The 26,076-nt window shown below is 35.8% G+C and overlaps 3 protein-coding genes and 1 long non-coding RNA gene across 6 annotated transcripts; 1 reads left to right on the forward strand and 3 right to left on the reverse strand.

Annotated features, from left to right (window-relative positions):
* Nucleotides 1-1,376: 1,376 nt before the first annotated feature.
* Nucleotides 1,377-3,682, reverse strand: trarg1b (trafficking regulator of GLUT4 (SLC2A4) 1b). Of its 2 annotated transcripts, XM_039676855.2 has the most exons (3): nucleotides 2,018-3,680; nucleotides 1,651-1,774; nucleotides 1,377-1,464 (listed from the first exon to the last, which is right to left on the reverse strand). In XM_039676855.2, exons 1-3 carry the CDS (start codon nucleotides 2,378-2,380, stop codon nucleotides 1,454-1,456), a joined length of 498 nt encoding a protein of 165 aa, XP_039532789.1. In that variant the 5' UTR covers nucleotides 2,381-3,680; the 3' UTR covers nucleotides 1,377-1,453. The 2 variants fall into 2 exon arrangements, with proteins under 2 accessions (XP_039532789.1, XP_088980007.1); XM_089123881.1 differs by having other exon boundaries at nucleotides 1,377-1,774; nucleotides 2,018-3,682.
* A 973-nt stretch (nucleotides 3,683-4,655) lies between these two features.
* Nucleotides 4,656-10,607, reverse strand: LOC148970835 (uncharacterized). Of its 2 annotated transcripts, none has more exons than XR_016147548.1 (3): nucleotides 10,513-10,607; nucleotides 7,142-7,177; nucleotides 4,656-5,168 (listed from the first exon to the last, which is right to left on the reverse strand). It is a non-coding gene; the product is annotated as an uncharacterized LOC148970835 (long non-coding RNA). The 2 variants fall into 2 exon arrangements; XR_016147549.1 differs by lacking the exon at nucleotides 4,656-5,168 and adding an exon at nucleotides 6,875-7,012.
* A 742-nt stretch (nucleotides 10,608-11,349) lies between these two features.
* Nucleotides 11,350-14,052, forward strand: LOC120482488 (uncharacterized). The gene is made up of 2 exons (XM_039676856.2): nucleotides 11,350-11,757; nucleotides 12,105-14,052. The coding sequence occupies exons 1-2, from the start codon at nucleotides 11,565-11,567 to the stop codon at nucleotides 12,437-12,439; spliced, it is 528 nt and encodes a 175-aa protein (XP_039532790.2). The 5' UTR covers nucleotides 11,350-11,564; the 3' UTR covers nucleotides 12,440-14,052.
* A 1,831-nt stretch (nucleotides 14,053-15,883) lies between these two features.
* On the reverse strand, nucleotides 15,884-25,230 carry aifm5 (apoptosis inducing factor mitochondria associated 5). Its single transcript, XM_039676858.2, has 19 exons — nucleotides 25,123-25,230; nucleotides 24,879-24,954; nucleotides 24,584-24,693; nucleotides 24,368-24,477; nucleotides 24,156-24,200; nucleotides 23,968-24,049; nucleotides 22,994-23,106; nucleotides 22,047-22,133; nucleotides 21,879-21,970; nucleotides 21,652-21,782; nucleotides 21,434-21,549; nucleotides 21,265-21,336; nucleotides 20,233-20,296; nucleotides 20,057-20,133; nucleotides 19,852-19,969; nucleotides 19,315-19,413; nucleotides 18,538-18,613; nucleotides 18,357-18,461; nucleotides 15,884-16,326 (listed from the first exon to the last, which is right to left on the reverse strand). The coding sequence occupies exons 1-19, from the start codon at nucleotides 25,139-25,141 to the stop codon at nucleotides 16,287-16,289; spliced, it is 1,632 nt and encodes a 543-aa protein (XP_039532792.2). The 5' UTR covers nucleotides 25,142-25,230; the 3' UTR covers nucleotides 15,884-16,286.
* Between the last annotated feature and the right edge of the window lie 846 nt (nucleotides 25,231-26,076).

Consider the following 26,076-nt stretch of genomic DNA (forward strand, 5'->3'; position numbering starts at 1 on the left):
AATGTGTTTTAGTATGTTTTAAAGGCAAATACTGTAATACACACTAGTACATAGCCTATATTGCTCTGTGATATTGGCCTCTGCATCGAACCCATTTACGAGCTTTTATCGTTCTAACTATCCCCATCTGAACACAGCCATTAGTGGAGGTTTAGATTATTTATGAGCCGGAAGAAAGCAGAAGTTCTGTGGGTTTGGAAAATAGATGCTTGCTATGCTATAAACATCTTTGTGTGCTAGACATCCCGCATCCGTGTCAAAACCAGGAACAACATCAAAAGACGTAAAACATAAAATAATATTAATTAGACTAATAATAATAACCTCCCTTTGAGGCCAATAATGAGTAAATGTAAAGACGAAAGGAATGCACTTATGTGACGAGGATATCAATTACCAGACGTGCTTCCTCTGATCTGCATTGCTCTGGCGGCTGGATGGCTGACGGCAGAACAGGATGTACTTCTTTAAATGAAATAACCACACCTCATTTTATCCTTGTAAAAACAGAATACATCATGTTTTTTTTTCTATGCGAATGGAAACAATCTGCAAAAATAACTTGAACTAAACAATTGAGTATATTCAGTTGAATTTATAACGTGCAAAAATATGGCACCGTTTTAGCTAATTTGCACAATTTGAATGCACCTGTCGTTTTGTTTTTTTCAGACATGCATGTGCTCTTGGTTGAATATAGCCCTTGTTCAGCCTCAATACATATTTTTTGTTATACCCAGCTCTTATACCTCCCTCTTTAAAGTCTTTATCCCTCTTTATAGATATACTTATATCTCCACTGCATACCTCCCTCTTGCATTCTTGCGATCTTACATATGGCTATGCATCAAAATGAATAAAAATACTTTAAGAATTCATCAGAATGACATAATGGTGAGTAAATAATGACAGAAAATTAATTTTTAGGTAAACTGTCCTTTTAAACAGATTACATAAAATGCAATGCATATTACAATAATTAAATGTGCTTTTGTATGCACCAGCTTCAGAACAGATGTCATATTCTCATTGCAACATGCATACATTAGCATAATGTACTATAGAATAAAAATAAATAAAAAAAAATGTAGTTTTAAATTTGCATAGGAATCATTCTTATTTGAAAGAGTTAAAATGTATGGAATTTAAAATTGTGCAGCTGATTGTTTTATGTAGAAAATAATACTGAAAATGCTTCTTTTTTTTAAGATTTATTGCAAAATTAATTTTGTGCTTAAACATCATAATCCAAAAAGCTTAATTTGCCAAAACAGAAAAAGAAATGGCTGAAAGCCATCAAGAGAAAAAAAAACTAAAAACAAATTTACTACTGTATATTACATAAATGTATAATCTAGCTTTGTTTTTTGAAAGTGTTCACATGGCATTTATCATTCATCTTCTTCGACTCCAATACCCGTTTACATCAATTTTGGATGTAGGATGTCCATGACTAGTCAATCTCTGGGAGAGAGAAAAGGAAATGAGAGACATTTAAGTGTGCAGAAGCAATTATCTCATTTCAACTTAGTTATGGACAATAGTTATATATTAGTATAGAATTCTGATTGTATTATTGACCGTTTTCATAGTTTTGAAGTTCGTGACGTGACGGTGCAGTGTGTGTAGAGAAAAAGAGAGGTGGTTTACCTGTAATCACCAGATAAAGGACTATTGCCAGACCCACAACAATGGAAACAACACTAAGCAACAAAGCAAGACGCCCAAGTCTTCTGCCCCCATCATAATCTTTTGCTTGTATCATGGACCGAGACTGAATTAAACAGAAAGAAAACCATAAATAAGTAAGCTTTATGATCAATTGAACAGTTGGTGGCCCCATGAGTCACATTATGAACTATCAGGCGCCCCAAGAGCCACAGCCCTAAACAGAAAATCAAACAAGTGTTTCTTCTTACTTTCTCTCTCTGCATTCTGAGTTATTACTGAAACTCTAAACGTAATTTAAACATTTAAATGCCACAAGTAACCTTATTTAAACGTTGGCAATACTCACCACGTGCGCGAAATAAAGCGCGAACAGGTTTATGGGAACGGCCGGGCAGAAGCAGGAGATCACGGCCACCCACATGAAGCTGCATGGCTCGCGCTCTCCGGGCGTGGGCGATGGCGCGCGGCTGAAACTGACCCGCGATGGGGAGCAGGGCACTGAGTAAATGTTTTCATCAGTCTGTTCGTTCTTGTCCGAGGCAAGAGACGCAACGAGGTGTGTATCAGAGGCGTTGTGGTTTAATTCTCTCTTCAGCCCTTTGTCTGAGATGTCAAGAAGTTTCTGAGTATCTCCGAAATCGGTGGACTGCAGCGCGGCGCTCTCGCGCAGGACTTGTGTCGCGTGACGGGCGTCCGTATTTATAGCCATCTCTTACAGAATAAATCTCCTTTGTGTAAAAACAACATAAAATTTAGCCTAAACTCTTACTAATTTGTCAGCATAAGATTTTATTTAATCAAACTGTTCGCAGAGCAGCTCGAGCACACCTATTATTGGACGTCCATCCACTTCATCAGTATTTACCACTCGCATCACTGTCTGGAGAAGTGAATCTAGACACTTGGAGTAAATCAAACAGTTTGCTTCGGGCATTTGTGAGGAGGACGCCCCACCGGCTCATCTGATTGGTGGACTGACTCACACACGCGCATCCTTTATTTATTTTTTTATTTGTTGTTGTTTTTTTTAAACGCTTGAATTGAAGAAAATAAACATTAACATAATACAACAATACTCGTCCTGCGTCCTTCAGTCCAGTTAAGTTCAAGCGCATCCCTTGGTCCCTTTTCATAGACTGATGACGCGATTAAACGGTTATCATCATCGTAAACCATCGTAAATTAAATTACCTTTGCATCCTAATACAAAAAAAACGAGTTAAAGTCCCCTTGAAATCAAAATTGAAGTTTTTTTTTTGTTTGATGTTATCCTATGGGTTATCCATAAGGTAGTGTGCTCCAAAACATTACATTTAGAAGATATAAGCATTCAAAATGTACCTATGTTTTATTTCTGCCAATCACCTGCACCTCAGCTTCTCATCAGATTCAAATGCTCTCTGAAGCGTCCCCCCGCCCCTAAATAGATGCTGAAGTCATTTATTAACATATTTACTAATTCTGAGATAGGGAAACGAATCAGACAGTAAATATACTTTCCATTGGAAACCTTCCAACTTTCTCTGTTGAAATCTATGGGTTCGCTGTGTCCATTTCTTTTACTGTCTATGGAGATAACCCCACTATTTAGGCCTAGTAATGTATAGCATTCCTATGAAAAATAAACGTTTAGTTTAACCTTTCAGTTAAAAGCTCGATTTTACATGTGATTCTATCTTGTCTGAAATTGTCAGTGTGATTTTGTTTACAGACAGATATAGCAAAACCTACACAGACATTTTTAATAAAGAATTCACAAAAATAGTCTAATTTAAGCTGTTTTTAAAATCAACCCTGTTGATATAAACGCTTATGTGCTTACATAATTTCAATTAGTTTGGGGTACAAATATAAATTTTAGTGATTGCAATTTCAAAACACCGCTTCGAATCCACGACTCTTTTGTCCTGAATCAATGGTTCGGAGCGTGTATCACGTGATTTCAGTAAACCAGGCTTCATTACGTCATAGCTGTTTCGAAATTTCAGTATTATGATATGACAATGACGATAATTGCTGAAGGGTTTTTTTTTTTGTTGTTGTTGTTGTTGTTTCTTTTCAAGCATGTAATAATAACTAAAAAAACAAAAACAAAAAAACCCTCAAATTTCAATGGTTCACCGCTGGGGGGCGATGACTTCTGCCAACCCATGAATCATGATTATGAGTCGTCACTGAAAACCAATTAACAAGTATTTGTTGGTTTTACCTGATCTCTGATCAGTTTTATACATTTGTAGACGTTTTAATCAGTATAATCAAAATTAATAATGGTAGTTAATAGTCTCGTATTGCCCTGTTGAGCTGAGCCATTCAACAAACCCTGACGATTGATAAAATAGACACTTGATAATCTAATATGATTAGATAATTGCATTTGAAATATTTTACTTTTAAATAAAAAAAATTGCAACAGATTTGTCAAAGGTGTTTAGGTTTTTATGCATGTTTGGCCTGAGTTTTTTGTTGCATTACACTGTTCTGGCCACTAGGGGTCACCGTAGTGTCGGTGTTTCACGAAGCCTCGATCTGCCCACCAATAATAAATTGTGACTGTGTGAATCAAAGTAGCTCATGAAATTTATATTAATATATATGCCGATTCATCATTTAGACAAGCAAAACAAACATTTTAAACTTTAATGTCATTACCAAATCCATTTTGGGGACTATTACCAAGTCATTTGTAACATTCCACTAAAAAAGCAAAGTCAGTGAAGTCAACACACATCTGGCACTAATCATTACCAAAAGCCACACTCTCCCTCAGAAAAAAAAATAAAAATCCTCATAATATTCCTAATAAACAATGGCTTTGAGTCAGCCTGTTGAAGCCAGACAGTGATTCAGTGGTCTCCGTGCATCACTAATGCTGCTGCCTGAACCACAAATCATTCAGATGTAGTATGTGCACTGTACCCTTATCCCATGTTCAAACAGATTCAAAATTGTGAGCTAATGTGAATGAGACAATAAGCACCATGGTAACTAGAGACTTCAGTTTATTGGACACATGCAAGTTCCCCCTTTAGTTGTATGGCTGGAGCCAGCAGCTGTTGCAAAGGCTAAAATGTACAGAATATTATTTTTAATGATGGCTGTCATGCAAAATATCCAGAATACTTCAAATATATATTATAAAACTCATTTTTCAGTTAGTTTAATATTACTCTCCTCCAAAAACTGAAATAAGTTTAAGAAAAAAAAAACATCCTGAATTTCCAGCTTGGTAACATTTACCAAACATTTATTGACTATTTATTTTTTCACTAAGAAATATTTTCTCCTTCAACATAAAATATCATCCATCAAATATCTACAAACAGAGATGATCCAGAATCCACAGCAGTCTCAAAATGAAGTGGTGCATGCTGGGTAGAGCTGACCACAACAGTTCTTCAGCTGGCAGCTTTAGCGTCAGGACAGGCTCATAAAGTTTGCCAGGGAAGAACTGCGGTAGGTCAGCCAATATTCATTCATCAGAATCCACTACAATCCTAGAAGATAAAAACATTATTTACTTTTCACAAATAATGCAAGATATGTTCCACTAACACACATTTGTCATGAGCAGTTTTCCTTCATGTTCTCCCTGTAATTACAGCATGCATGAGGAGAACGCGTCACATCAGTCATTTCCTGTGACAGAACAAAGAACCATCAAAATGAAAAACACTTCACTGGTTCAATAAGAAGAAAGGCCAGCTTGTCCTGAGTGTTTCTGACCAGTTCACGGGTCAGTGCAATATCATTTTGAATATTTTTCAATTCAGTAAAATGTTATGCCTTTCAAACGTAATGTAAAATACGTGATACATTTGGTTGAAATGAACTTGTTGAACATTAATTTATGGTATTATGTTTTTGTTTTCATAACTATGTAATTTCCCGGTATTATTGTTACTTTACTTAAGTAGATTAAAGAGTTCAAAAAAAATTAAATCATTAAAAAATAAACACAATTAAAATGCATTACTATTTAATAAGTAAAATCTATATAAATAAGTAAAATCTATAATATATTTTACTATATATATATATATATAAGGTCTGTGCAAAAATTAATTGCGATTAAAAAAATTGCGACATCCAAAATAAAATTCTGTGTTTACATAATATATTTGTGTGTGCTTTATATAATTATTTTGTATATATAAACACACACATGCATGTATATATTTAAGAAAATGTGTTATTCATCTATAAAATATTTATATAACATAGATTATGTATTTATAAATATATACAGAATTTAAGCGCAAATAATTCTTAAATATATGCATGCATAGGTATTTATATATACAAAATAATTATATACAGCACAAACACATATATATTATGTAAACAGTAAACAGACTTTTATTTTGGATGCGATTAATCGCAATTACCTTTTGCACAGCCCTAATATAGATATTTATTTTTAGGGTTTTAAATAATTTTTTTTTTAGAATTAGGGTAAGCAACCATTTCTACTGTTAAGGGCTGATTAATATTAAATATTACGAATATTTAGTCTAAGCTCATGTAATAGTGTTCGTTCACCCAAACATATATTATCTCATAATTTACTTAGACTCATGTCATTCCAAACCTGTATGACTTTTTTTTGTTTTTGTTCGTTCTTACAATGAAAGTCAATGGTCACCAAATATGGCTGGCTAACAACATTCTTCAAAATGTTTTCTTTTGTGCTCAGTCAGTCAGTCAGCCGTACAGGTTTAGAACATGCAGTTAAATGACAATATTAGATTACAATACCCCTTTAAGCTTAACTACAATTGAATCTTATTTGACATCATGGAACTTGTAGGTAAGAAATTGACATTTATACTTTAAGATTCCCATTATTTATGGGCTCTAGTGGTTTCAGTCAGTGCATCTGAACAATTTCATGTTCCTTCCACATAAGCGGCTGCACATTTGTGAAGCATCACTGAATTTAATCGAACGCAACAATTTTGGCAATCATGATGCTCGAGTTTCACAAAGAACGCCTGTCATTCCCAACAAGAAATGCTGAGATAAACTCGCAGAACATTCCAGTTTACATACATTTCCCATCGCACAAGGAAATAAATAAGTGGCATGCTGAATCATGCTAACTACGACAAAGATTTAGGTTTCTCGCACTTTCCATCTTGCTTCCCTCCCTCCCTGAGCTGCGTTTGGTAATCATCTACCATTCTTTCTCAGTTCTCCGTGTCCCTCGTTCATTCATTCCACCCTCCCCCATCCAGCAAGCCGGCGCAGACACGCAGACATGAATCAGCAGGCATTCGGGGTGGAGGCCAGAGGACAAGGTAAGGCCTTGAGAGCACATTTCAGACATAATGTCTATGATCTATGATGCACAGAACAATCACAAACACGATAAACAGTTTGAATATTACGCATAACTCAAATGTTTCATTCTCACGTTGGCAGCTTGAAGGCACAATTCACCAAAAAAAAAAAATCATCATTTACTCACCCCATGTCTTTTGAAACCCATATGATTTTTATTCATCTGTGGAACACAAAACAAGATCTTTATAAGAACGACCATGCTTCCCCTTTCCATATAATGAGATTAAATGGTGACCATTTTATTAAAACTTAAGACTTTCAGTCTGTCATGCACACTTTGAGGTTGGTCCCCATCCACTTACATTATTTCAAACAGAGCAGCATGAACATTCTACAAAATATCACCTTTTGTGTTTCCATATAACTATTAAAGATAATCTGTAAGGTGTTTAAAGATAACCACCTACTCTAAACCAAACCGACGGCGTTAAAAGCAAATGCGCGATAAAAACACATTTACTAAAGCAACCAGGCCATCTTTTATTGCGACTCGTTTTGTACCATGCGAGAGCAAGTTTACAATGTTAGAAAAGACATATGGAGCTGGTTATGTGATAAACATCAGGCACTATGGTAAAAGTAAAAGCTGCACGATTCATTATTAAAAGATCGTGATTCCGATTAAAACACCTACGTGATGTTATTCCTAAATGATTCAATGATTCGCCTTGTGTATTAAACCGTGGATGAAGTAAAATCATTACAGAAGTATCGAGATAAGTTTATAGCTCAGATTCAGTCTACAGAAGCCTTTTGAAAGTAACTTTGCGCTTGAAATAAAGATTGTGTCATTATATCGTTTCACCAGTAGGTGGCAACTTAAATGTATTTGTCATTCGAGATTCATTCAAAAAAACACTGTTTCATCCAGCAATAAAACAATTTTTTTTTTTTAATAATTCCTACAAATAAAACCTTATTAAATAATAGCAATTAAGATTTGACAGAACCTCTAGTAAACTCCTTATTTGGTTTAGTAGTCTGTTCAAAATCTGACATGGGAAAATCGTGATAAAACAAAAAAATTGAGATTCAATATATCCAGAATCGAGCAGCTCTAGAAAAACTGTTTTGAGGTCATAATATAGTCTTGTGTAATTCTTTATTAACCAATAATCTGCCCATGTAATCATAATTTGTGTGAAAAGGAATACAATTTTTTAGTGCCTCAAATTTAAAATTTTGTGAATTTTATTTATACAAAAATAATGAGTTTTGCAAAAAAAAATTCATGACATGACTAGTTTGTGGCCTCTACTCTTTGTAACAAAATCAGTTAATTATTTCTAGTATTAGTTCTTATTAGTGTGTAATATATATATATATATATATATATATATATATATATCTCAAAACTTTGGACTCACTACATGCTATATGAATCACCTAAATGAAATGAATAGTTGATTTCAGATAAAGAAATATGCAGGGGAGTCGCAACAGGACTAGCAAATTAGCCTAAAAGAACTGTACTGACAGTGTTTGAATATCTGAACACGCTCGTCTCGTTCCCCTGTCACCAGTCGATCTATTGATCTGGTCTGGGTGTACACAAGCTGCAGTGCGTGAATGGAAAAGGGAAACATTAAGGTCAGCTCGCTACTGCTAAGTGCTAACACACTAGCCTACATTGTTAATACAAAAAGTGTCTTCTGGTACCAAGACGTGTTCGACCCTCGGTATCTAAAGCGTTCGCACAAGAACAAACAATTAAATTGCTTATCTTCAGCCAACATGATCAGTAGGCATACACAAGCATACAGTTAAACTCTTACTTTGTGCTAATGCTGATATCTTTCCTCAGGGCTGACAAAGTGATATCTATGAGCACACAAAGGACTGAATCAGTTAGTGTGTGCGTGAACTGAGGAACAGGGTGGGAAGATTTATCCATTGCTCTTTGCCGTTTAAGGGCGGAAAGAAACACTCACATCGCACTGCAAAGCCCGAGGCTGAATCAGATGTGACCGAGTACTGACTTGCCATGGATTTTGCAGATAGGGCAAATGGTGGCCATTTTAATGCACTGCCCTCAATACAGAAACATGCCTTGTGTATTTAAAAACGTGTATTCCTTTTCATCCAAGAAAAGATCAGTTAAGGTCTTTGAATGCGAATAATTATCTTGCTTGATGGCATCTCATCATAATAACCATTATGGTGCACACGTACTTCACCATTGAGATCATCCATATAAAGAAATGTGGTTGCGTCAATTTTTTATTACAGATGATGATTCAGATCCACAACAGGGTGAAGTACAGCCCGGGTCTATAACCTGATTCCTCATACATGAGAAAAAGGCAGCCAAGTTTGCTCTCTGTACCTGCATTATGGTACTGTGACTTTCAGACGAGCTGTCTATTTTTAGACGCCTGGTTAAAAAGTGTTGACTTGCTATACTAACCTAGCAGAAAATAAAACCAATAATATAGAGCCACAGATACATAAATGTCACGTAGAGCGTCTTGTCAAGGTCTTTTGCTGATATGCTTCGTCAGAGTGACGTCTTGGAAAATACTCAGCATTTGAGGCCTGCTCTGCTCTCTACATGTCTATGTTTTAAATATAGCTTAAAAACAACGTTCTTATGTAGATTTCATTGACAAACAACAAAAAATAAAATAAAATGGTGAACCATTCCAGTACATTCATTGACATTCAAAGGTTATTGCATTACCAAGAACAAGTTGAAGGTAACTAACTTATAGTATCACAGGATAAAAAGGGCACATATTATGCAATGATTACTACTATAAATACAATTCTGTTAGACTAATAATAATATGTATATGTATGTGTTATACTTAAAATACACAAAAAACTACAGTATTGAGTATGTGACGTATTAAAACATTATATATAGGCCTATATAGTTTGTTACGTCACTTCCTAACCAGCAAAACCGATTGTAACGTCAAATTTCGAGCACAATCTGCTACATAGATTTCCTCATCAGAGGTGAATGAATTACATAAGAAATGTTCTTACCCAACCAAATGAGGAAACACACTTTAGCAGACACGTTGGCATCTATGCAGCAATAAAAAAAGGACTGACGTGATTGTACTGAATAACTATCTTATATTTGCTCAACATGTCTTTGGATTACATTTTTCTTGAAATAACTTTACAAACACACACACAGATTACACTGACACCGGCTTGCGTCCTCGAGTTAAGGCTTTAGTAGGCTGGAAGTTTGGCCGGTATAATGGAATGAAACTTATGTAATGACCTCCGCCCGGCGTCCAACATATTCGATGATGGCCTGTTCTAATATTATAGCTAATCTTTCGGGGGTTTTTTATGGCGAAAAGAAAAAGCGTTCGTAACGTTATACCCCAGAAGCGGATTTTTTCAGCCCCACCTAAGTGAACTGCCTCGCCTTTCCCCGAAGCGAATAAAGCTGTTTTATCTCGAAGCAGGCTGCGGATTAGATTCACTACGGATCTGTGGGTAATGTCTGAAAAGTTGATGGATTCAAACGCTCACCTCGCATGTAAAGAGATTCCTACGTTTTCTCCTCTCGCTCTCACGTTTACCGGCGTCTGCGATCAGCTGGCAAAGGGAGTGACGCGATTAGTAACAGCTGGCCACTGGATCTGCGACGTCAAGGGTTCGCTATGACGACTGACTTCCGTAGATTATGACTGACTTCAACTTCAGCCAACGGTAAGCCTCGACTCACAAGACAGGGGGCGGGACTAAACCGGTTCCAACCAATTAAAACGTCTCCTGCTCATAGACGATTCGTTTTTTTAGCCAATCATCTGTACATGTAAAAGTTTACTTAACCGCCCCCAAAGTTATTTTATTCTATTTTATTTTCACTTTACACAAAGTTATTTTATTCTATTTCATTTTCACTTTTTCGCTTTACATATTTCACTTTAAATATGTACTTCATTAAAGTCAATATTTTTTTTAGAGATTTGGAGTTACTAGAGGCTTCAAAAGTGGCTTGTATGCGAAATTTTGCAAACAAAACAAGTGTTTATTTATTAATTGTTTTTAAAAAATGTATATAACAAACCAATATTTATAGTGCCACAAAGGTCTGCGTCTGTTAATAAAATGTCATTTAAAAAATGTTTGGATGGTAGTTCTCTTTATGGTTCCCTTCTGTAACCTTTATTGCTGTCACTAAGTTTGGCTGCTCAGCACTGATGGCCTTGTTGAGCCAAAAGCAGATATGTATTTATTCTTTCGTATACAGTTGAATAAAATTAGTGATGATTAAATATATTATGCGTGTTGTTACTCCATTGCAAGTGCTCTTATGGTCTATAAATGTGGAAAATATAAAACCGTTGGCTTTTCCCCCATTCCCTTTGGGCACATGGGAGGAGTTCGGTTTCCATGGAGATGCGTCATCACGCTCAAACGACCTTCACTTTGATAGAACGCCGAGTTCTGTCGTTTATGGCTGTTGATGAAATAATATCTCTTTTTAATGCTCATTAAAACGAAATTTGTATTTAAAGTATATTCAAAGTCTTTACAAGCAATGTTCTCGTTTTAAAGTGCTGGGAAAGCCGCGAGTAATGGCTTCGTTAAGAGAAAAACGGATTAAAGGTGCTTCTCAAACAACAAACACGCGGCAGGAGATTTCAGATAAAAAGGGATTTCACGTCCCACCTTTGACTGCCACAATGAAAGAGAGCAAAAAGAAAAGGAAAGACACAACAAAGGAGAAAAAGAAGTCGAGGAATTGTATCAACCAAACTAAGGATTCAGGTAAGGAGTTGGTTTTAAAAACTGAACCTGGTCATTGATGCAATAAATGCTAAGCAAGTAACGTTAGCTAATGGAAAACATGATAAAGTTTTTTGCTTTTAGTATGAATATGTTTGCCTTTAAGCCTCTTGAACCACAGCCTTTGAGGTGGTGACCATAGACCTCTATTATATGACTAACAGACAAGTACGGTTTGACCTAAAAATATCACATCCCCTCACACCAGTTTGTGCATACACATCCCTTTAAGGATGTTTAGGTATTTTTTTGGTACTCAATGCACAGGAATGGTAATTTTTCAGGGCTACCAATGAAATAATATATATTTTTATCCATCCTCCCTCCAGAGAAACTACAGACAGAGCAGTGGACCAACGGAGAGATAAGTGATGCTCAGGGCAAAGGTCATGCCAAAGCCAAAGAACGAAAGAGCAGCAAATCCAAAAACCCCAAGGTAGTATCAGAAGTGGCTTTGGCTCCAACTGAGGAGGACAAATCTGATCTGACCCACCCTGGACAGGACAGCTTGAGGTGGGAAGGAGCTCTGGAAGACCCCATTGCAGAGGCCCAGCGGCTGGAGGTCTACAGAGCAAATCGCCGTAAGCGTTACATGGCATCAATAACACTCACACAGACTCAAACACCTCAAAATGAAATACACAAAACAACCCTGGAGTTTTAACATGAAGAACTTTGTCTTATTATCAGTCTACTATCATGTGCAGAGTCTGAACAGGTTGTGGGTATTTTTTGGTGTTATTAATAACATAACTGTAGTTGGAAAGTTCTTTAGGCCTGAATAAGGATGGAGGCCTAGTGCATTATATTGTGCCTATATTGATCATTGGTTTTGTTACCACTTTTCATGCATCATAAAGCTGTTCAGTTCATGTAGTCGGCCATCTCCTGAATCATTTTACAATACATTGAAATAGAAAAGAGTTATTTTAAGCTTTGGTTAGCATGAGAGACTTCTTTCAAAAACATTAAAGCACCTTGAATACGTATATTCTCACACTCTTGAATCAAACAAAACACTATAATTGATGAAAGTAACAAAGTCTAAACCAGAAAAACATAATACTTTATTGCTTTTTAGGGGTTACAGATGTTTATGAGCATTACTAACATGTGCTGTATTTAAAAAAAAAAAAAAAAAACAAGACCATGAATGAGGAACAGTGACTAAAACTGCCCAACCAGTGCAAATGATACACTGGTTTTGCAGCACATTGTAATGTTTGTTCTGATATAAATAACCTTGTGCGTGACTGTCTTCTGACTATTATCATGGCGGCGACTACATTCAAACAATTCATTAATCTAAAACGGTCATGATAACATTATAAACTCTAAAATATGGTTGCCATCCTGTGTTCACATCTGGTGTTGGGAAAGGACCTCTTAACCCCCCTGGACCTCTTAGTTTAAGGGGTCACACTTGGCTCCTTCTCGGTCAAAAGTGACTGAAGCCTAAAAATCAATGTAATATATTTGTTTAATAATATTTTTGATTATTATTTACAATTTTGAGGGGATTTTATGATAGTATGCAATATTTATAAAATATTCTCGTGAGCTATTTTTTCCCATTAGAATATATACATATATATATATATATTACAAATATTTCATTTTTTATTATTTTTCAATAAATGCAATATTTCACATTTAAATAGAGTGAATGCTTTTAAAATCCTTAAAAAAAATATATAGTACCATCTGGATGCGTTAAAAATTAAAATAAACCACCTGTATCGCTCCGTATAAATAGACAGAGGTTGTTTTTTTAGATAATTTATTAGTTTTATTAGGTTTTGCATTTAGATACATATATTTAGATATTTTAAAAGAACTTTGTCAAAGTTTAGATATTTTTTGTTAGATAAGTGTCAGGTTTTGCATTATGATTACAATCAATCATTACAATTTTTGTTATTTAGTAACAAAAACTAACAAAATAAGGAATGGATAGCAATGATTCTTTATTGCTGTGTGTTTTTTTTTTCTGATCAGTGGCTGATTTGTAGTTTGTTCCACTGAAAGATTCTCTGAGTTTTCCTATTTCACATTAATTTCCAATGTCGGCCATTTCTGACCGACGAAGGAGCCACGCGTGAAGAATCATGTTCGTGATTTTTTTTGTGTGTGTGTGTGTATTTTTACATAGCTAATGCGGCAAATGTCACCAAGTGTCATCCCATTTCGATGAAGAAATTGTTTTTTTGTTGTAAAATTCAAAACGTAAAAATGTTCGGACTTTTCTGAACGAAGAGGCCTAGAGGGTTAAAGGAGTAGTTCACTTTTAAAAAAAAACTTTTGCTGATAATTTACTCACCACCATGTCATCCAAGATGTCCATGTCTTTCTTTCTTCAGTCGAAAAGAAATTAAGGTTTTTGATGAAAACATTCCAGCATTTTTCTCCATATAATGGACTTCAATGGGAACCAAACGTTTCAAGGTCCAAAAGACAGTTTCAGTGCAAACTGTTCAAAGGGCTTTAAACGATTCCAGATGATGAATAAGGGTCTTATCAAGCAAAACGATCGCTCATTTAATAAATAAATAACAAAGTTTAAGTTTTATAAACTCAAATGGTCGCCTTGCTCTGTTCTGTGATGCACGTTCGTGACTCTCCTGTTCAATCTCATTCATCAAAATGAACAAATCTTTTTTCGTGTCATTTGATTCATTCAACGAACAAAATGAACAAGTTGACTCGGGAAAAGATTCGTTCATTTTGATAAACGAGTTCGAACAGGAGAGTAAATTATCAGCAAAAGTTTTTTAAAAAGTGAACTACTCCTTTAAAGGGCTCCTTTCTTTGCATGATTTCAGAAATGCATTAGAACTGCAACATGCTTCCTGATAGAAAAACCGGACCAACATGGAAGTCATAACAATAAAAGTGATATTGTGCTTATCAGCAATATCAGTCTGTACATAATGACAAAATGTCAAGTATAGTAAAGCTTCTTCTCACCTTCCTTTTGTGCATATTATGGATAACTGCTCTGTCTCAATAATAGCAATAACATGTGTGTGTGTGTGTGTGTGTGTGTGTATAAAAACTATAGGCAGACCACCTAGTGTACTTGATAAAAGGATCTTTTCAATTCTCTGCGACAGCTTCTTTCGTTCTAAGCCCTATTTCATGGCCCACATTTCACCTCCAGATTTGGACTGTCGTATATGACCCATATATCTCTGCACAAATTCTTGCTGATAAGAACAGAAGTGAATTATGAGGATTTGGAAGCAAAAAACTGGGTTGCGTGGTAGACGAGATAGAGAATAAGAGGCGATATAAGAGAGCGGCTCAGCATTTCTTTTGTAATATGCCCTTTTGTAACATGTGTCCCCAGTTCTATTATATATACTCCCGCTTTTGTGACCGCCATCACATTCAGCATCCATCGCTCTGTGTTCATCTAATCCTCCTAAGCGCTATGATTGGATGTGCGCTCAGTGACTGTCTGTTTTTCCACTACCCATGCTTCGTTTCACAGCTTGATAAACAACTACGCCACCTAGACGCATCAAGCACACAGTATGCCAATAGCGACTGTACTTAAGAATCTACTTTTCCATTAGTAAATAATATACAAACCTACGGAGGCGTATTGCATTCACTTGAAGAAAAAAAATCTACTCCGTTTTTCTGAATTAACGAGTTAATTTTTCATGAGAAAAAAAAATTTGCTCTGTTTTTCTGAATTAATGAGTTAATTTTTCATGAGAAAATAAATTTTTGCTCTGTTTTTCTGAATTAATGAGTTAATTTTTCATGAGAAAAAATTTTTTTGCTCTGTTTTTCTGAATTAATGAGTTAATTTTTCATGAGAAAAAAAATTTGCTCTGTTTTTCTGAATTAATGAGTTAATTTTTCATGAGAAAATTTATTTTTGCTGTTTTTCTGAATTAACTCATTAATTCAGAAAAACAGAGCAAAAAAACTAATAATTCCATTAAAAATTAACTCCTTAATTCAGAAAAACAGAGCAAAAAATTTTTTCTCATGAAAAATTAACTCATTAATTCAGAAAAACAGAGCAAAATTTTTTTTCTCATGAAAAATTAACTCGTTAATTCAGAAAAACAGAGTAGATTTTTTTTCTTCAAGTGAATGCAATACGCTTCCGTACAAACCAGATACGGAAAAAAAAAATCATCTTTCATAAGCTAAATGTTATCTTAATGAATAATAATAATATACGATTGAAGCATTGTGTTCATATTCAGTATTGAAAAAATGTGCGTCTGACCGGTCATTGGAACTGCAGCAAGAACAGAATAAAAGCTTCGTTTAGCCACACTTGGGTAGTGGGTTTCCTCTCTGAATATCCATGTTCAAATGGCAAACTCTCTGTGAACTGAGTCGAAAGCTCTTTAAGGGACATACTGTAATGTAGTGGCCTTTAGAAATGTTACAAAAACATATTCTGAGCAAAGGCATGATTGGATGGGATGGACTGTGGACAGAATGGCTGAATTCTGATCATTCTGAGTTCAAACTGTTGTCAGTGGTCACATGGGCGGCAGCTGCAGCCAGCTAATGTCATCTGACCTATAACAGAAAATGTAAAAACATTAACAATACATTAGAGCTCTGACAGTATGTGGTCGCATTTAGAACCAAGCATGAAATGAATCGTTCATTAAATGTTTCAAAAATTGGACTCTCACATTAGAAAAATCCATATCAGTTGCATAGAAAAAGTAACTCTTTTAATCTCCATACACTCTCAGAAAAAAGGTACAACAGCTGTCACTGGGGCTGTACCTTTCGAAAGGTAAACTTTTTTAGGTGCTAATATGAACATTTTAGGCGCTAATATGAACATTTTAGGCGCTAATATGAACATTTTAGGCGCTATTGTGAACATTTTAGGTGCTAGTGTGTACATTTAGTTGCTAATATGTACATTCAGGTGCTAATATGTACATTTTAGGTGCTAATATGAACATTTTAGGCACTAATATGAACATTTTAGGTGCTAATGTGAACATTTTAGGCGCTAATGTGTACATTTAGTTGCTAATATGTACATTTAGGCGCTAATATGAACATTTTAGGCGCTAATATGAACATTTTAGGCGCTAATATGAACATTTTAGGCGCTATTGTGAACATTTTAGGTGCTAGTGTGTAGGCTACATTTAGTTGCTAATATGTACATTCAGGTGCTAATATGTACATTTTAGGTGCTAATATGAACATTTTAGGCACTAATATGAACATTTTAGGTGCTAATGTGAACATTTTAGGCGCTAATGTGTACATTTAGTTGCTAATATGTACATTTAGGTGCTAATATGAACATTTTAGGCACTAATATGAACATTTTAGGCGCTAATGTGAACATTTTAGGTGCTATTATGTACATTTAGTTGCTAATATGAACATTTTAGGTGCTGTTATGTACATTTAGGTGTTAATATGTACATTTTAGGTGCTATTATTTACATTTTAGGTGCTAAAATGTACCATTAAGGTACCAATATGCACCCTTAGGTACAAAAGTGTACCTTTTGAAAAGGTATATCCACAGAGACAGCTTTTGGACCTTTTTTCTGAGAGTGCATACTTATGAAATACTTACCACCCTTATTATAATAAGGGTGGTGCCCATAGATATCCATAATAAAGGCTAGATGTCTCGTCTACACTGCTGGCCAATGGAGGTCGTCGTCCTCACCTGGCAGCCATCTTGTCACAGGCAGCTCGCTCACTCGTAACATTGTGTTTCAATGGTGCATGTACTTTTTAAATAACCATAACAGATTTTCAAATGGTTTGTTTTGTTATAAACGTCAAAGATGTAGTTATGACACTGCATACTTATGAATAATAAGTGTATAAATAAATAAATAATCAACCAGAATTACATCCACGTTAATAACGTACCAAAGCGTTTGTAGTTCCGTCAAGATTTCAACGAGATAAGAGCATTTGTGTTCGTGCTGATCTTACATCAAGAACCACAGAGCCCGCCAGAAAGCTTGCCTGTGACAAGATGGCCGCCGGTGATAACGATAGAGACTCTGCCATAAGACATCTAGCCTTTATTATGGTTCAGTAAATGTCTGACCATTGGAACGAACCAAAAAAAACTAGAAAATCACATTCATGACGATTTTATTTCCGTTAGACCTTTGCAGTACATTGACGCTTATGCATTAAAGAGGAGGGGGTTTCATGATGTGGCTCTATTAACGCATTCATTCCAATGAATTGCCTTAGCCAAGGCGACATTAAGTGTATATATCTATGCTTTACGCCTACTATTCAGACTCTACATACTGCTTTTCGTCAACTTTAGTATATAGTGAGAAAGAATGTGATTTCGGATGCAGCCATTGTTCAGGTGAGCATAATGTTTTGGCTCATCTGTGTATACTACTATAGTGATTTGTGTAAAAAAAATAAAAAGTAAACTAAACAATAATGAAATACTAACATTCTTTGTTGATTGCCAAACAAAAATAGAACCCAGAAGGAGCTGCTAACCAGCCAAGACCGTATCAGTTGTTTAGAATGATGAAAAAAATGAAAGATGAATAAATTGTGTGCACTGAATTTGAGTTCTCACTCACTCTGCTTCCGCCTTTGTTATCACTCTTCCTTCTGCCAACCTTTCTGCCACAACAGAGACAGCCGGTTCAACATTCAATCCTGCTGCCGCCACCACCTCACCATGCCTGTTTTTAAGTACAAAGCCGATATTTCACACTTGAAAGAGAAAACGGCTATAAAGACTTCTTACAAGCTTCTTACTTGAGGTAAAGTGCCAAAAACTTCATGTTCTCAAATTTGCCTTTCAGCACCAACTCAGTGTATCCCTCCCCATAACCTGTGCAAAATGAAAAAAAAAAATTTTTTTAGCTTACCTCAAGGGCATCCAAGATGTAGGTTTCTTTGTTTCCACAGTAGTTTCAATTTTGATATTTTTAGGTCAAACCGTTCGTGTCTGTCAGTCATATAATGGAGGTCTATGGTCACCACCTCAAAGAGCATGCACAGAGAAGTCCAAATTAAACATGATTTAATAACTTGTAAATGTAAGTACACATTAATGGCCTAAGACACGAAATGAGCAGTTTGTGTGAGAAAACGAACAGTATTTATATTGTTTTTACCACAGCCATAAAGCTCCCGCGCCCTCAGATCGCGTGGACGTGGCTGTGGTTACAGGAGGTAAAAACAATATAAATATTGTTTGTTTTTTTCACACAAACCGCTCGTTTCGTGTCTTAGGCCATCAATGTGTACTTCCATTTACGAGTCATTAAATCATGTTTAATTTGGACTTGAGGTGGTGACCATAGACCTCCATTATATGACTGACAGACAAGAACGGTTTGACCTAAAAATATCAAAATTGAAACTACTGCGGAAACAAAGACACCTACATCTTGGATGCCCTTGAGGTAAGCTAAAACATACCAAAAATTTATTTCAAAGTGAACTATCCCTTTAAGAACATAATTACATACAAATACTCATATTTTACAATCCTTAAAGTATGTCAGGCATGTAAGTAAAAGGCTGTACCCGTGTAACGAATGGTTCTCCCTAGCAGGACGGTCCAATAGAATGGCACAGAGTTTAGCTCCACCTCCCTGTGCAACATGCTGAGGGCTGCGATCCTTCCTAATAAGGCAAATGTTATAATGGTGTCAAAGCAACGTTTCTTTTCATGCTTGTAATTAAAGACTACTTGTAGTGATGCAACAAAATAATTTTTTACTCAAGTTTTCATTCAGCCAAAAACCAAAACTGGTAACGAAGTTTTGGAACTTAAATTTGAGTAATTGTTTAGGGTGTCCGGTGTCATTTCCCTGTTATAGCTTATCCATTTACGCTAACACAGTAAAACGCGTCTTTGAACAGTTTGATTCAATGAATTTCCATCAGTGAACCAAAATATTCTGCAGGAGCACAAATTTTCAGTGCTTTGTGGAGCATAAACCAAAAGTTCACGTTTTGGCCGGTCCATCACTATTAAAGTCTGTTTAGCTTTCCGGTGTCTTTATGCGAATGCACTTCGACCAAATGACCAGATGTACACATCTAAAAATGTTTGATTACCATGTGCCTGCGCTATCTGCCAGTGGCCGATGGACACTTTCTGGCCTTTTGCCATTTTGAGAGGAAAGCAGGTCAGATCTCCTGCGCAGTAGACGTCTGTTACGTTGGTCCTCATGTACTAGACAGACAGGGACACAATTGACGAGTTTGGAAGTGTAGGGAGATTATTTAAACTCATAAAATCATAATAGTCATAAACACTCACCTCATCCACAATGACAAAGTTCTTCGAGTCCATATTTATCGGACTCCCTTTCAAAAACTCTGAATTGGGATTGACACCTTGTATTGAGATAATAGGGAGACGAGAGCAGAAAAATTGTTGTTCCAGTTATTTTAATTGAAGTAGCACTTTGTTCTCACTAGTTCGACTGTACATACCAATTCCAACTATTAACACATCAGCTTCAATTTTAATACCGCTCTTCAGTTTCACCGCCTTGACCTGCGGAAAAACATGCAAGTCATCATAATAAACTGGATGAAAAATTCAGTAACACTTCATTTCATTAGTGTCCCTGTTTCATGTACTTACTATAGTAATAACAGTAAATGCTAACCCTAACTCTTAAAGGGATAGTTCACTTTGAAATTAATTTTTTAGTATGTTTTAGCTTACTTCAAAGGCATCCAAAATGTAGGTGTCTTTGTTTCCACAGTAGTTTCAATTTTGATATTTTTAGGTCAAACCGTTCTTAATGGAGGTCTATGGTCACCACCTGAAAGAGCATGCACAGAGAAGTCCAAATTAACCATGATTTAATGACTCGTTAATGTAAGTACACATTGATGGCCTAAGACACGAAACGAGCGGTTTGTGTGAGAAAACAAACAGTATTTATATAGTTTTACCTCTTGTAACCACAGCCACGTTCAAGTGATCTGAGAGCGCGGGCGCTTTGTTGCTGTGGTAACAAGAGGTAAAAACGATATAAATTCTGTTCGTTTTCTCACACAATCTTATGCCATCAATGTGTACTTACATTTACAAATCATTAAATCGTGTTTAATTTGGACTTCTCTGTGCATGCTTTTTCAGGTGGTGACCATAGACCTCCATTATATGACTGACAGACAAGAACGCTTTGACCTAAAAAACAAAAACAAAATTGAAACTACTGCGGAAACAGAGAGGTAAGCTAAAACATACCAAAAATGAATTTCAAAGTGAACTTTAAGTGCATGTTGTTAATGTAATATAACTCACTACTTGTTTGTATAAGGCAGCGGCTATTTACACAAAGTTTGATGACAATACAGGTTAGTGTTACACTGTAAAAAGGACACCTTAAAATAAAGTATAACAAAAGTGATGCCATCATCCAGTTAAATTGTTCTTGATAATCTATTTCAGTTAATTAACCTCCAATGGAACGGACTTATGTTGTTTAAAAAAAAACAAGTTGACATTACCCTCCTATTTTCGCCTTGGATCTCTGCGACAGCGTCATTCATGTAGAACGTCACCCCTCTCTCTTCCAACATCTCAAAGAACAAGCAAAACAGAATAAGCGGGTCATCATAAAGCAGATAAAACACATATAGAAATAATGAGATGGTTGTATTGGCCCTTATCACATACCATCATGGTGACCTTCCCTATTTCGGGGCCCAGAGTCTTCTGATAAGGGAGTTCACTGCTTCCAATGACTGTGACACTACTGGCCATATCTATCATATACGCCGCTACTTCCATGCCTTCAATGAAACATATCCATCATATGTAATCACCCTCACCATAGTGAACTGATAACATTAGCCGTACAGATGTGCTGGGGAGAGTGTGTTGAGTGTGTGTACCAATGAAGGAAGTGCCTACGACGACTGCCCTGCAGCCCATACAGGTGTAATGGATGCTCCTGGCATCCTCCGGTGTTTCCAGCATCAGCACGTTTTCCAGATCTGCACCTGGGCAGTCCAGGCATTTTGCTCTGAAAAAACAAAGATCAAGCCGTGTGTGTTGATGAAAGTTGACTAAATGATGAAAGTAATCCTGTATCTAGACATGTAAAATGTCGATACTATACCTGCATCCTGTTGAAATAAGGATTTGGTCATAGCACTGGGTTAAGCCATCATCAAATGTCACTGTTTTCTTGTTCGTATCTATCGATGAAGCCTGCACAGAGAAAAACTCTGAGAGATCATATGTCTCTTGTGGTAGAAATGAGAAAGAACACAAGATTCACTCTCACCTCTTTTTTCAGCCAGACCTCAATTTCGTGTTTGTGGAAAAAATCCATTCTTCTCATTAAGAGACTTTCGCTCTCAGCGTCCATTACCTAAATCAAGATTAAACTTTAAAAATAAAACAATGTAAAAAATAGGGCTGTGCAAAAATCGATTGCGATTAATCGCATCCAAAATAAAAGTCTGTGTTTACATAATATATTTGTGTGTGCTCTATATAATTATTTTGTATATATAAATACCTATGCATGTATATATTTATTTAAGAATTATTTGCGCTTAAATTCTGTATATATATATATATATATATAAATACATAATCTATATTATATAAATATAAATATTTTATATATGAATAACACATTTTCTTAAATATATACATGCATGTGTGTGTATTTATATATACAAAATAATTATATACAGCACACACAAATATATTATGTAAACACAGACTTTTATTTTGGATGCGATTAATCGCAATTAATTTTTGCACAGCCCTAATAAATAAATAAAAATGATGTATATATATAATATGTGCTGTGATGGCAAAGCTCAGTCTTCAGTGTCACATGATCCTTCAGAAATCCTTATGATATGCTGATTTGCTGCTCAAGAAACAATTATTTTATTATTATCAATGTTATCTGTATCTGTGGAAAAAGATTTCCAAAACAATCAGCATATTCTTATTTAATACTGAACATTTGCGCCAGTAAACACGTCATCAGAGACGAGAAGAGGGAGGGACGTTATTTCGATTAAAGATTACGAGGGTGCATTCATTTTTATTTTATTTTTTAAGATAAAATGATGCGCACAGGTAAATCATTAATAATAAATACTGCAATATTCCATAACAAATGTCAATTGTTATTTCAGTTTGTGTGTTTTTGAGTCTTGTTAACATTTAACATTTTCTTTCAGTTTTCAAACATCTTGTGCCTTGCCTTACCTTACTGAGTCTGGTTTTGTCATAAGGAAGGAGATCGTCTCTAGATACCATAATAATCCTGCCGCCATAGTTTTCTTGCCGTAGTGTCTCAGCACACATCAAAGAGGCTGCGCCTGTGCTCAACAACACACACCAGTATCCAATAACATTAAAGGAGTAGTTCACTTTAAAAAAAAAACTTTTGCTGATAATTTACTCACCCCCATGTCATCCAAGATGTCCATGTCTTTCTTTCTTCAGTTGAAAAGAAATTAAGGTTTTTGATGAAAACATTACAGGATGGACTTCAATGGGAACCAAACGGTTCAAGGTCCAAAAGACAGTTTCAGTGCAAACTACAAACTGTTCAAAGGGCTTTAAACGATTCCAGACGATGAATAAGGGTCTTATCAAGTGAAACGATCGCTCATTTAATAAATAAATAACAAAGTTTAAGTTTTATAAGCTCAAATGCTCGCCTTGCTCTGTTCTATGACACACATTCGTGACTCTCCTGTTCAAACTCGTTCATCAAAATAAACAAATCTTTTCCGAGTCAACTCGTTCATTTTGTTTGTTGAATGAACCAAATGTAGCGATAAAAGATGTGTTCATTTTGATGAACGAGTTCGAACAGGACAAGTCACACAGAACAGCAAGGCGACCATTTGAACTTATAAAACTTAAACTTTGTTATTTATGTATTAAATGAGCGATCGTTTCGCTTGATAAGACCCTTATTCATCGTCTGGAATCGTTTAAAGCCCTTTGAACAGTTTGCACTGAAACTTTCTTTTGGACCTTGAACCGTTTGGTTCCCATTGAAGTGCATTATATGGAGAAAAATCCTGGTATGTTTTCATAATTTCTTTTCGAAAGAAGAAAGAAAGACATGGACATCTTGGATGACATGGGGGTGAGTAAATTATCAGCAAAAGTTTGTTTAAAAGTGAACTACAAATAAAGGAAATCTGTATGAGACATTTTTCTCTCACCTCCTCCTAGGAGCACCACAGTATGTAACACATCTGGATCTCTGGCCCCCATCCATTTTATACGTTTAGGCTGACCCTGAATCTGCACAGAGAGATTTTTATTTACATTTTACTGTGAGAAGTGTATTTTGGTTTTGGTTTCATTCATTTTATGCGGAAGATAAAATGTCTATATGAAGGTACTTTACCCTTTTCTTTACAGACACATAAACTTTCTTGTTTTCGACTTTAACCTGTCAAGAAAAAATCTGATTAAATCATTTCAAAATGTTAGCATGTACAGTAACGCTCAATATTTTGAATGTATAATAAATTATCTATGAATCATATTTAAATGATTTATGTTTAGCAGTACAAAAGTGTATTTTAGTTCTGTGTGTATTGATCTATATCCCAGTGCCTTGTAGCAGGGCAGACAGTCAGTCCCAGGATACTCCTCCAAGTCACCAGTCTTCACATTGAAACAGGAACCATGCCAAGGACAGCGGACCCTGTGGCCCGACAGAACCCCTGCATAGGAACAGGAACACCCCCTGTAGTGACGCTTCACCTCTCACGTGTTATTTATATACAGACACAAGTCAGTTGCACCAAACTCGATTTGGTAATGCGCTACCTTTGCTCAGTGGCGCGCCATAGTGTGTGCATTGGTTACTGATGGCACTGTACATCCCGTCACAGCGTACCAGCAAAACATTGTGCTCACCCACCTCAACCTCCATCATTCTAGATCACAAGAACAACACAGTCAAAAATCGTGGCTTTATACGACACAAAATACAAAAATACAGCTATAAAAGCAAACCTGATGTATCCTAGTGTAAATGTTTCCCATTTGAATGTTCTTTCATGAATAAATATGTATATTATAAATATAATGCACATGAACATGACATTTCTATGGGACCTACTCTCCATCTCTGAGATCTGACTCGTCACATACGACATCTGTCACCTCTTCCTCTGGATCCAAACCAGCCATTAAACCTATAATCATCAATGCCACATGATATCACAATGATTTCAACCACACCACATTATGAATTAGATTGTGAAATGTCACCCAAATAAAGTAACCTGAAACCCTGGTCCACACTCTTGCTCAAAAAATAAAATAAAAAACAATACTAAAGTAAAATATGATTGGATGCTTACCTGATTTTTTCTCAGACATCACAGATTGACCAGTAAGAGTAGACTTTCTCCAGTAATTTATTTTTAAACTATCCTTTCTGTCGACAGCTGTCACACAATCAAACTCTTGGGACGGCTGTCATGACCGTAATGATCGGTTCACAAGCCCCTAATCCAGGAGACCATTCATGTCCTTTAGACATTTCATCATTCGGATGCTCCAACTCACTCATGAAGTTGGTTACTCCAAAAAAAAAAAAAAAAGAGGTCAAATTTAGAGTTTTGTGGGTGGAAAAGGAAAATTGAGTTTTTTCAAAAGCATAAAGTGTTTCCAAAGGATTGCGTAGAGTGTATAGAGGGTATTTAGTAGTAAAAGAGCAATGCCATTTGTTGTGGTGTGACAACAGAAGAGAGAACGGCTGAGCAAGCAGCACGCCACAATAGACATGTGCATAGGGCAAAGTGCGTGACTCTGCACCTCTCTCTGAAACACTGACGCTCGTGCTGCTCATTTGCTCCTTTCAAGATACAATTGATATTAGTAGGTTTATATTGACAAATTGAAAGGCTACACTATATTTACTATCAAGTGATCCAGTCATTCACAGCTAAATCAACATCGTGGATCAAAGTTGAAACCAACATTTAGCTCTCAGAAAAAAAGGTGCAAAGCTGTCACTGGGGCAGTGTACACAATCTACTAATATGTACACTTCAATTACCTTTATATTTAGAGGTAAATACGGTACAAAGATGTAACTTTTCAGCTTTTGTACCTTAGGGTACTGCATCTGCTCCAGTTACCTTTCTTTCTGAGATATTGTAATACACTCTAAACAATGGGGTGTTTTTACCCAAATTTGGGTCAAATATGTACAAACCCAAATGTTGGGTTAAAACTTTCACTTTCAACTGTACATTTTTTTTTTATTTCATTTTTAACCCAACATTTGGGTTTGTACATATTTGACCCAA

Source organism: Pimephales promelas, chromosome 19 (genome assembly GCF_988280905.1).
Source record: "Pimephales promelas chromosome 19, fPimPro1.hap1.1, whole genome shotgun sequence".
Lineage (NCBI taxonomy): Eukaryota > Metazoa > Chordata > Actinopteri > Cypriniformes > Leuciscidae > Pimephales > Pimephales promelas.